Source organism: Dicentrarchus labrax, unplaced genomic scaffold, assembly GCF_905237075.1.
Source record: "Dicentrarchus labrax unplaced genomic scaffold, dlabrax2021, whole genome shotgun sequence".
In the NCBI taxonomy this organism is placed as follows: domain Eukaryota; kingdom Metazoa; phylum Chordata; class Actinopteri; family Moronidae; genus Dicentrarchus; species Dicentrarchus labrax.
This window is the reverse complement of record NW_026136710.1, coordinates 23,439,864-23,451,936: the sequence shown is the minus strand read 5'-3', so window position 1 is coordinate 23,451,936 and position 12,073 is coordinate 23,439,864. Positions and strand designations below refer to the sequence as shown.

Below are 12,073 nucleotides of genomic sequence, written 5' to 3'. Positions count from 1 at the left end.
CCTAAGTAAATAATATAATCCTTATTTATTAATAACTTGTCATACAAACATAATTTGTAGAACACTTTAAATAACACTTACAGCAATAAAGAATATGATAAAAAGCAATATATGAGGTAGACAGACACACCAACAACCAGAGATACTTTTAAAAAGAGATTAAAAACATAACACACTGAAAAAAGCATAACCCATAGTAGTGTGTGCTGAAATAAAATAAGTGAATAAAATGGAATAACAAATAGAAATAAAAATAAAATAGAAGAAATCACAAGGATAAGCGGGAAATATTGTGTAAATTGTAAAGTACATTTTTAGACTGAACAGATTCAGCTAGCCTCCTCAGGTAGGCTATTCCACAGCACAGGCACCCGAATAGCGAAAGCACAGTCTCCTTTGGTCTCAAGCCCGGATTATAGTGCAACCAAGAGGGCCTTTCCTGGGTATCTAAGGCTGCATTCTGGCTCATAAAGAGTTCAGAGGTCTGGGGGCTAGACCTTTCTGTGCTCTATGTTACATGTTCTTTGTTTGCACGGGTCTCCATGGCGATGGCGAGTCGCATTGTTTACACCGCGACCAGATGATCGCCCTGAGGTACCCGAGCATCCTGACTGGAGAGAGACCCTCCATACCGGAGGAGCTGAGGAGACGGTGAGGCTGCAGAGCGGGGGTTAAACGGAGGATGAAGAAGAGGAGCTTTAAACCCTACAAACGTGGCTACACGAGCAGATACCGGACTCCAACGTCACCATTCCCGGCTTCCAGACGGTTCGAGCCGACAGGGACACCACCGCGACCGGCATGAAGAAAGGAGGGGGACTGTCCGTGCTCATAAACAACAGGTGGTGTAACGCCGGGCACGACTGTGTGGAAGAGCGTGTCAGCGGCCCGGACATCGAGCTCGTCGCCGTCGGACTTCGTCTGTGTTGTCTGCCACAGGACCTTTCCAGTGTTATCGCCATCACTGTCTATATTCCTCACAGTGGTCTTCATCATCACCATCACTGTCTATATTCCTCACAGTGGTCTTCATCATCACCATCACTGTTTATATTCCTCCGTCTGGGAAAGCAGAAGCAGCGTATGACGTCATCCAAACTGTGACTGCAGGACTACAAACGAAACACCCGAGGCCTTCATCATCATCATCATCACCACAGGGGACTTCAACCATGTTTCTCTCTTGTCCACACTCCCAACCTTCCACCAGTGGACCTGCTGTTTGCAAATGTTCCTGCTTTTTATATTTCTTTCACTCAAATGCTGCTGTGACAAGTGAATTTCCCCATTGTGGGCTTAATAAAGTTATAATAATAAGTAATCAGTAGGATCTTAAAATCAATACTAAATCTTATAAAGCACCTATTGATGCCTTATTCTGCATGATCATATTATCCAACTACTAAGCCATTAACAGCAACTATGTTTTTCCTCACATTGCAAGCTTTGTTACAGTAGTTAGTTAATTACTAATTATATTTTATGAAAGGACTGAACTGTCTGGGCCACCGTAAGGTCAGTGACGTTAGGTCATAAACTCTAAAATCAACAAGTTACGCTCGGATTTACTGCGTTTGTTTGTCTGCTGTCTTCTGCAGTTGGTCACTATTTTTAGGTAAAACAAAAGTAACAAGCTCATTTATATTTTAGTAGTTGTAATTGCATTACTTAATTTGAAAACAATACTTACATTACTAGTTGTGTAAGTGCTTTATAACGGCTAATAAAGAGCCAATATGCTACTAATATGCATACCAATAGGGAACTAATTAATGTGTACCATGATATAAAGTTTTAGCAATACTTCCTATTAACTTTTAACTAGAAGTAACTAATAGTATTTCACTAATGAACTGCTTATATCTAATTGTAGCAGGATAATGTGTATTGGCCATTACAGGGCCGATCAACAAAGAAATCATTAAGCAGCCAAACTGTAGTTTTAAAGTTTAAAAGACTTTCAGATTTATCAGGAGGCGGGCTGTTTTACTCTAAACCATTTCCCTGTATCAACCTGGACTGTGTGCGGGAACTTTTGAGGAGGTGTAAAATATCAAAGAACATTAATTAAGATGATCCTGTCAGTGTGTCAGAAGATTTAAATAATAAATGAAGTTATAATGCTGTGCCTCGTGTGTAAATGCACACAATGTCTCATTTATATTCGTTGTGGGTGTAGATTATTTGTCATATTTACCATTGAACTTATGCTCTGATAGGTCATATTTATAATTGTGCAAAAGGTTAGGGCTATGTGTGGGAGGGGATTTTGTTCAAATATATCAAGCTGTATTTCAAAGTGTATTTTGTATAACCTAAGAAGCTAATAAAAATACTATGAACAAAATAATAATTTGAACAGTAAATGTTCTTACCTCTGAAGTGACAGAATTGATGCTGGTGCCATCCGAGAGTCCGTTCCTGCGATACATGCTCACAGAGGGACTGGTGGGATGTCAGGGCAACAGAGGCCTTCAGCTGGGGGGCACACATAACCTCTCATCCATGCCTGCAGACAGAGGACACAAGTCTTTTTGTTTGTGTTTGTTCATTAGATTTTCTCTTAATCTTCTTTAAATGTTTCCCACACTGTTGGACAGTTATTAAGAACAGTTTCTTCTGTATGTGCTTGTATTTTTATTATTCAATGTGAGTAAAGTATTCACTCCCAGGAGACCATGTTTTGGCTGCACCGTCACATCAGTTAGAAATACTGTAGATGTAAATTGTTTTATACATATGCAAAACTCCTTTGCTCTTCTTTGGGAACAGGACACCAAACTAGGGACAATATTAAAATAAAAAGTAATTATTATTTATTTTTCTCCGCCCCAAAGTTGCTTTTTTTAGAGACCTACAAAGCTCAGATTAGAACTCGAACCCTGCTTCTGACATCCAGCTTCAGTTAATCAAACACTTTGTTTGAGAAAACTGACAAATCCAGCCATATTTCAATGAAAATTATGCCATTTTAACCATGAATTCCTTATTTTTTATAATGTTTCAATTATTATAATTGATATGCTTATCATAATTAGACAGTTGACAGTAGAGAAAGGAAAGAAAGTGACATGCACTAAGTGAACCTGTGACGTTGGGGTTTATGGTCAGCATTGAGGAACTCAACAAACACATCAAATAAGTGTGCTAACAGGTGTTGGGGAGGGCGACTGCATGTAAAAATAAAGTTGTAAAAAGCCTTTTGTCTCTCCTCAGGGAGCTGTGTGTCTGGCTGCTGCTGCCCCTGGCTGTCAGAGTTATCTCTATTAGAGGAACTCAGCAGTAATGTCAAACAACTTTCCTCTCATTTTAACCAGAACTCAGCAGTAATGTCAAACAACTTTCCTCTCATTTTAACCAGACGAGTAGCAACCATCAAGATCAAAGTTTTACCTCAAAGTCAACTCTTTTCTGTTATTCCAATACAAATGGGTCCAGTCTCTGAACTATATATACTCTCATTCTCAATCATGAATCAATTTCTTTCTAATAGTAATACATTTAGTGATTATTAGTCATTATTACTTCACCCGTTCCATAATGGGTTCTAGAGAGGATCTGACCTGTGACGGGCCAGCACCCTCCTACAGGGTTTGGGGCGCTGGAACAGGAGAAAGCTAGGAGGCCTGTCCTAGCTGTGCTGAACTCACACATACACTGGCGCACCTTATGCAAGTCATTCTCCTGCCAGGTTTGCACATAATTTAGACTGGCTGGGACATTCTGAAGCATAGAACTAATAAGTAAACCTGCCACAAGAAGGCCCACATGCAAACAGACTGCCTTACAAGTCCAGGTCCTGCACACTGGGTGGCTGTTGTCAGTGTCACAGTGCCCTCTAATGTGCAACTGAAAGGCTGCAGGTGGGTCACACCAATCCTTACTAATGTTGATACATCACACACAAACTGAACACCATGATATTATGGGCATACAACATGTACATGTAGAATTGTTTGGGTTATTTCTTGTTGTTTTGTCAGACAGCAGGCGGTTGTGCCATGCAAGGTGTCCATCCTTCACTGTTAGAGCAGTCACTTATCTGCACCAAGTAAGGCACTGCCATCTCAGCTTCGTCTTTAAGACTATACATTTCTAACAGAAAGCCAGCGTTTCAACATGGTGGTGTGGCCTACCAGACAGAAAGGGTGCAATGAAAAGATGCTTTTATACTAACAATCAGGGTATCCCGCCTATCTTTGCTCGGTGCCACAATAACAGTTGAGCAAGGCTCGGTCAGAACCTTGGTCCTCAGAAGATGGTTAAAAGATATAATAGTCACATCTTAAGTTAGTTAATGTTAGCAATGTTTTAGCTAACTAGCTAACTACGAATGGATGTAAATTACCTAGCATTTCACTAACATCAGCTTTCAGATGAGGCTAGCTAGCTAACAAATGATGTAGATTAGCTAGCTAACTTTTAAGGACCATTGTGTTGGAACGCATAAACTCCACATCAGTCGATTTAGTTATCCTGTTCTAAAGCATTGACTACAGACTGTTTGATTGGAGAGCACTGTAGCCAGGCTGACAGAGAGTCACAGCTCTATTAAGCCATGTATCCCCATAACCCTCAGTAGCAACAACTTTATGAGCTTCTTTTATGATAAAATTATTATTATTAGAGACAAAATTAATAGCCAAATGCCCTCAACAGGTATTACTGTCTCTCCAAGTTCAGGAACTTTGACTGATTTTACATTAGTTACATTTTCTGCTATCGATCTTCATCAACTAACTTAAATAATTTCAACATCTAAGCCATCAACCTGTCTGTTAGACCCCATTCCAACTAGGCTGCTTAAAGAAGTCGTACCCTTAATTGGCACTTCTTTACTGGATATGATCAATCTCTCTTTATTATCAGGATATGTACCACAGTCCTTTAAAGTAGCTGTAATTAAACCCCTTCTCAAAAAGCCCACTCTTGACCCAGGGGTTTTAGCCAACTATAGACCGATTTCTAACCTCCTCTTCCTCTGTAAGATTCTGGAGAAAGTAGTCGCCAAAGAGTTGTGTGACTTTCTACGTAACAATAGTTTATTTGAGGATTTTCAGTCAGTCACAGCACAGAGACAGCTCTGGTTAAAGTTAATAATGACCTTTTGATTGCTTCTGACAATGGACTTGTCTCTGTACTTGTATTATTAGATCTTAGTGCTGCATTTGACACCATTGACCATAATATTCTTTTACAGAGACTTGAGCATCAGATTGGCATTAAAGGACCCGCCCTAAGCTGGTTTAAGTAATACTTATCAGATCGTTCTCAGTTTGTACACGTTAATGATTAATCCTCCATAAATACTAAAGTTAGTCATGGAGTTCCACAAGGTTCTGTACTTGGACCAATTCTATTCACTTTATATATGCTTCCCTTAGGCAATATTATTAGGAATCACTCAATTAACTTTCATTGTTATGCAGATGATACCCAGTTATACCCGTCAATCAAGCCCGATGAAATTAATCCGTTATCTAAGTTACAAACATAAAGACCTGGATGAGCTTAAACGTTCTGATGTTAAACTCAGAACAAAACGAAATTCTTGTACTTGGCCCCCAATACCTCAGAGACTCACTGTCTAAAGATGTAGTTACTCTAGATGGTATGACAATGGCGTCCAGCACCACTGTCAAGAATCTTGGAGTTATCTTCGATCAGGATATGCCCTTTAATTCCCACATAAAGCAAACCTCTAGGACTGCCTTTTTTCATTTACGTAACATTGCAAAAATCAGACACATCCTGTCACAGACAAATGCAGAAAAACTAAGGCTGGATTACTGCAACTCCTGATTATCAGGTTGCCCCAATAAGTCCATTAAGACGCTCCAATTAATTCGGAATGCTGCAGTACGAGTACTGACAGGAACTAGGAAAAGAGATCACATCTCTCCTGTACTAGCTTCTCTGCAATGGCTCCCTGTAAAATAAAATAGAATTTAAAATCCTCCTCCTCACCTACAAAGCTCTTCATGGTCAGGCCCCTTCATATCTTAAAGAGCTCATAGTACCCTATTACCCCACTAGAACACTGTTCTCTGAATGCAAGGCTACTTGTGGTTCCTATAGTCTCTAAAAGTAGAACAGGAGCCAGACCCTTCAGTTACCAAGCTCCTCTCCTGTGGAACCAGCTTCCAGTTGTGGTTCGGGAGGCAGACACCCTCACCACATTCAAGAGTAGGCTTAAGACATTCCTCTTTGATAAGGCTTATAGTTAGGGCTGGATCAGGTGAGTCCTGATCCATCCCTTAGTTATGCTGCTATAGGCCTGGACTATCGGGGGATTTCCCATGATGCACTGAGCTCCTTTCTTCCTCTCTCTTTCTGCACTCATTCATGTCCCACTAATGCAGGTTACTAACTTCTTCCCCGGAGTTCTTGTGCTTTCTCGTCTCGCAGGTTCTCATGGATCCTGGTGGAGCCTCCTGCCATGGTCCTGCTAATATTACTGATATTATTATTTTTTAAGTATGTATATATATATGTTTTTTTGGTTTTATTTGATAGGACAGCTGAAGACAGACAGGAAAGGGGGGCAGAGAGAGAGAGGGGATGACACGCAGCAAAGGGCCGCAGGTCGGATTCAAACCCTGGGCCGCTGCAGCAAGGACTCAGCCTTGGTACGTGGGTCGCCAGCTCTACCCACTGAGCTATTATTATTACTATAATCACTGCTCATTGTCCCCCATCGTTGTTGTTGTTGTCTTCATGTTCATCATCAGTCACTACTATTAGTGTAGCTGTTCTCTCTCTGTTTACTGTATGTTTGTAAGTACTTCATTAAAAAGGCAGTCTTATCAGTCTTATGAGAAACAGTCACAGACAGACTGAGAGCTCCCTTTGATAATCCTGCAGAAAGGACAGCTTTTAATTATCCAACAGAGACAACAGGATTTGGAGATTTACCTTCAGTAAAACTAGTCACGTTGTACAAATAATCTCACAATTAAACTGTTTAAAATGTGTAAAAACAGCTTATAACTGTAACAAAAGCCATTACTGTTTGAGGCCTTCCTGTGTATGAAATGACACATTGTGCTTGAAAAACTGGAGACTACAGATAAAATGCCTATATTCCTGCTGCCGATTGCTACAGCTATTAACTGGAAAAAATAGCAGTATTAGCAAACGCTTGCATGGCTGTGTTTAACTGGCAGTGATATTCGAGTCCACAGTGTGATTGACACTGATGCATATGTGATGGGTAGCGTTCCCTCCCCACTCTAGTTTAGCCACACCCTGCAATCATTGATTGTCAGCAGGTGAGGCTAATCACTTCTCAGTCCTTAAATGTAGCTGTGTAGCAGTCAGCAGTAGGTTTTGCCTCACCCTACCCTGACTCTACATTTGTTTGAGGGATGCCGATGCCCAACTAAGGTATCAATTGTTCTTGGCTTGTTTGTTATATAGTGGGCGCATGCATTAAGTTCTTCCCTCACGTCTGTGCAGGTGTAATGGCAGGAATATGGGAGCTAATTGAAGGTAGTTGCTGCTCCCTCCACTAGAAGAGTGTGGTGTGTATGTGCCAGATTCTAGTTGGATAAATTGTTCATGTAACTCGCAGGTATGTTAATCTTTAAGTTGTATATTTTGTTTAATATTCTTCTCAGTGGTCTTTAGATTTTAACGACTGAAACACATGTATGTATGTATGTATGTATGTTCGTTCTTTACAGTAGGAACTGGAACATGGTGTCTGTTCCCATGACCTAGTCTTCTGGCTACTGCTGTTTTTGCCCTTCTACAAATGTATTTATTGTATATGGTTACCTTGTTTTACTGTGTAGATTGTTAATTTTTGATAGTTGGTCTGTGTTTTCTTGGTTAATTTAGTTGTCGGATTTACTTATCATCTTTCATAAACCAAACTTGAATGAGCCTATTGTGTCATTTCCTGGTGTTGAGTATGCGGATATTTTTGTATACCTATTGCTAAAACAGTACACTAAGATGATTAGTGTGTGGTAAATATCCTCCTAAACTCCTAATTCACAATACCATTTTCTTACAATTTAAGAAATAAAATTAAAGAAATTACTGAATTTTTTTTAATTTCTTCTTTCAAAATCTGCAAATGCCTATATTTTCTTATCAAATTATATATTTTTTTTTTAAAATGTATAGAGGTAGGGTGTAAACTGGGCAAAACAATGCATATTTCCTTTTGTGAAGTTAAACTTGCACCTCAATACCACAATTGATATCACTGTTCATTTTTCATCTCACTGATTTAAATCGTCACATTTGTATCAATTTAATTGTCTGCAATATATCTTTACATTCCTAGTAATATAACATATGTAGTACGGAATAAGGAAAATCTACTACACCTTGTCCCACTTCCATACTATACACTCATTTTAAGGTTTTAAGTATGTAGTGTGTTGAAAAATTACAAAATGAAGTCAAAAACAGACATGCACAATTAGGGTTGGGTACCGAAACGCGGTACCAATAGGGCACCGGTTCCGACGTAAACGGTAGTAACCAGACCGAATAAAAACGAACATTTCGGTGCCTGACTTTTTTTTTTACCGCCCCCCGGTGTTCCGATGTCAGTGCCGCTGCCCACACACATGTTGATCAGAACTGATAGTGAGGATCAATGAAGATGCCAAAGGCAAAACGCTCCAAGGTTTGGCTGCATTTCACTTCTAAGGATGCAGACTCTGCGACATGTAACAGATGCCATAAAACAATTGCATGCAAGGGAGGTAACACGTCGAATTTGATGAAACATCTGGCGACACATTTATTTAAAGCCGAACAATGCACCGTGTTAACACGGCAAGGCCAAGCACTTCAGCAGCCGCAGCCAGTGTTGGCCTCACCAGACAAATTGAAGAGACTCCCAGCCCTGCCAGTGTGGTGGTGGACATCACAGATGATGACGACATCAGCTTTTCCTCTTCGGGTAAACCTAGTAATTTAATGCCAACCGCAAATCATGCGTGTCAAGTAGGCTAGCAAACATCGTTGCCATTCAACAGCGTGAGTGAAAATGTGTGCTACGTCGTTAACTTAATATTGTGTTCAATTTGGCCCTGGAAATAAAAAGGTATTGTTTTTTGACAAAGTGTGTGTGTGTGTGTGTGTGGTTTTGTTTTTTTAAGTACCGGTTCGAGAACCGTTTAAGCACCGGAACCGTTTAAAAAATACAGAGTAGGCACCGATACCCAACCCTATGCACAATGGAGGAGGAATGCAGGAGGAAATTGAAGACACACAAAAAAGCATAAAATAATAAATGTGACTATTTCTTGTTTACTACATGCAAAAACACTAAACACAGTACAGTACATAATGCATGCTGTAATTAGCATGTCATATGGAATTGGGACATAGCACTAGATTGTAGCCATATATGTATGTACATTTTAGATTTTGCCCTTCTACTCTGTCACCAGCAATAAGCTCTGGAGACTCAGACCAACTGGGGCTGTGGCTCAGAGGCAGAGTGGGTCGTTCCTTAATCGGAAGGTTGTCAAAGATACTGAACCCCAAATTGCTCCCGATGCCATGCATCGGTGTGTGAGTGTGTATGAATGTTAGTTTCTGTTCGATGGGCTTTGCCATCACTGAGTGAATGTGTGTGAAAGGGTGAATGTGGCACGTAGTGTAAAAGCACTTTGAGTGGTTGGAAGACTAGAAAGGCGCTATACAAGTACAGGTCCATTAACCATTTACCAACTGCTGTTCAGCATCAATATACAATATTCTGGAATGCCCCCTTTGCACCCTGTGTTTACGATTATTAGATAAATACCTGGGTACATGTCAACATAAGAAAGTAACATGTTCATCTTTTGTGTTTTTGGAATGCTGCCGTCAGTTCATAAATATCTGTTCTGATAAATATAGTTCTTGTAAAGTTCTGTTTAGAGCTAGGCTGATAAAGTGGCCAGGCCGATATGTATGGGAGCCATATCAAGATTGAAAACAACTCATTTCAGAGTAGTATTCAATCTTTTTCACTTTTTTTCAGTATTGGTCAGGCCACACTTCTAGGGCTGCACGATATGGTTAAAAAAAAAAAAACAACATTGGCATTATTTTAACAAATATTGCAATTGGAATATGATTCACAATTAGTGGGAATGATTTTTTTTTTTGGCATCACTGGAAGAAAAGAAAAACAGCTTCTGTGATTTGGATAGTGCACTTGGCCATATTGCGATTTCGAGAATATTTCGATGCAGAAAGAGCATCAGAGAGTGTGTGTGTGTGTGTGTGTGTGTGTGTGTGTGTGTGTGTGTGTGTGTGTGTGTGTGTGTGTGTGTGTGTGTGTGTTCCCTCCTCTCCATGACAAGCACACTGGCATCAAAGTGACACAGGAAGATTTATGTGGCGTTATGGTAAGCAGGGTGTGCTGTATGTGGAGAGAGGAACAGAGGGATTGGATGAAAGGGGGGGAAAAAAAGAGGGCAGAGGAGGCATCAGCAAACCCTGTCACATCATATACATAATGGTCAACAGTTCCTGCAGAGTGAATGTACACATTCAATTATACAGTAAAAATGACTTCAATTTCCATTTCTCATCCTTTCTACTGATGCCCATTACAAGTTCATTTTAGTTCATTCTCAGTGTGGAGGTCTTCGAGTGTACCTGCACCTTCCAACAAGACTAATTTAAAAGTTATGTTAAGTTATCCTTTATTTATCCGCATAGGAAAATTAATTCTTTGCACTAACCCATCCAAGGACTAGGAGCAGTGGGCAGCCACCGTACAGCGCCCGGGGACCAACTCCAGATCTGAGCCAGTGCCTTGGTCAAGGTCGCCAGATCACCCGGAGGAAACCCAAGCAAACATGGGGAGAACATGCAAATTCCACACAGAAAGGCACTGCCTCAGCTGGGATTCAAACTCATAACCCTCTTGTTGTGAGGCAACAGTGCTAACCGTGGCGTGTCTAGGGGTGGGCGATATGGGCAAAAAATATCATCTCGTTTCAAGTCTATTTTTCTTTAAGGGTATACACCGATCAGCCATAACATTGTGACAACCTGGGCACCCTGGTGGTCAGAATGTTCTGCAGCCCCATACCAACAAACTGTCATCCATTGTGTGTTCTGACACCTTTCTATCAGAACCAGCATTAACTGTTTCAGCAGTTTGAGCTACAGTAGCTCGTCTGTTGGATCGGACCAAATGGGCCAGCCTTCACTCCCCACGTACATCAATGACCCTGTCTCTGGTTCTTTTCCTTCCTTGGACCTCTTTTGATAGGTACCACTGCAGACCGGGAACACCCCACAAGAGATACAGTTTTAGAGATGCTCTGACCCAGTCGTCTAGCTATCACAATGTGGCCCTTGTCAAAGTCGCTCAAATCCTCACACTGCCCATTTTTCCTGCTTCTAACATCAACTTTGAGGACAAACGTTCCAGACATTTATCTTATCTCGTAACGGCACTGTTTGCATATGGCATGTGTCTATTTCCAAACAAAATAAAGACAATATAAATTGATGTTTTCACTGTATCGATATATTTGATCATTGAACAATATATCGATCCAACACCATGTATCTTTTCAACCCTACTATTTTCAGTTTGACGAGGATGCCTCTTGTGTAGAAGAGTCATCAGCCATGCTAGCTGCTTTGTGACACTGTTACAGTGCTTTGATTTCCATGCTAGTGTTGGCATGCTAACAATGACCGTGTTAAAATGCTGGTACAATCTTAACCATAGATATAAAAAGAATTTGCTACGGTGTTCTCGGTATAAGGTGCGTTTGCACGGTCGCCATACAGGGGAGGTCGAGATGGGCTAGTTAACAATACTGAGTGTCAGACGGCACAACAAAATCCACAGTAACTGGTTCAATTCTCAACAGATTTTCATGAAATTTGGTTTGTTATAAATGCGAAAAAATAAACCTGATACTGGTTACTTATAAGAATGAATTATGTTACTTAATCAGCTCTATGCCAAAAAACAGTCAAGAATTAGCACTTGGAAAAATACTGCAGACGAAATATTCAAAACAGGCACTGATTACAAAAAGAATCCACTGCTAGTCAGACCAGCAAATTGGAGGAAGAAGAAGACATTACT

General features: G+C 40.4%; 1 protein-coding gene and 1 long non-coding RNA gene across 4 annotated transcripts in view; one reads left to right on the top strand and one right to left on the bottom strand.

Annotated features, from left to right (window-relative positions):
- The window catches only part of LOC127370390 (uncharacterized), a 180,326-nt gene that overhangs the window by 89,564 nt on the left and 78,689 nt on the right, over positions 1-12,073 (top strand). The gene's annotated exons all lie outside the window — the stretch shown is intronic.
- The window catches only part of LOC127370329 (ras-specific guanine nucleotide-releasing factor RalGPS1-like), a 109,097-nt gene that overhangs the window by 87,794 nt on the left and 9,230 nt on the right, over positions 1-12,073 (bottom strand). For all 3 annotated transcript variants that reach the window (XM_051412308.1, XM_051412306.1, XM_051412307.1), the window contains one exon: positions 2,376-2,509. In XM_051412308.1, the coding sequence (XP_051268268.1) occupies positions 2,376-2,432 (57 nt within the window). In that variant the 5' untranslated portion in view covers positions 2,433-2,509. The remainder of the gene's footprint in view (positions 1-2,375; positions 2,510-12,073) is intronic.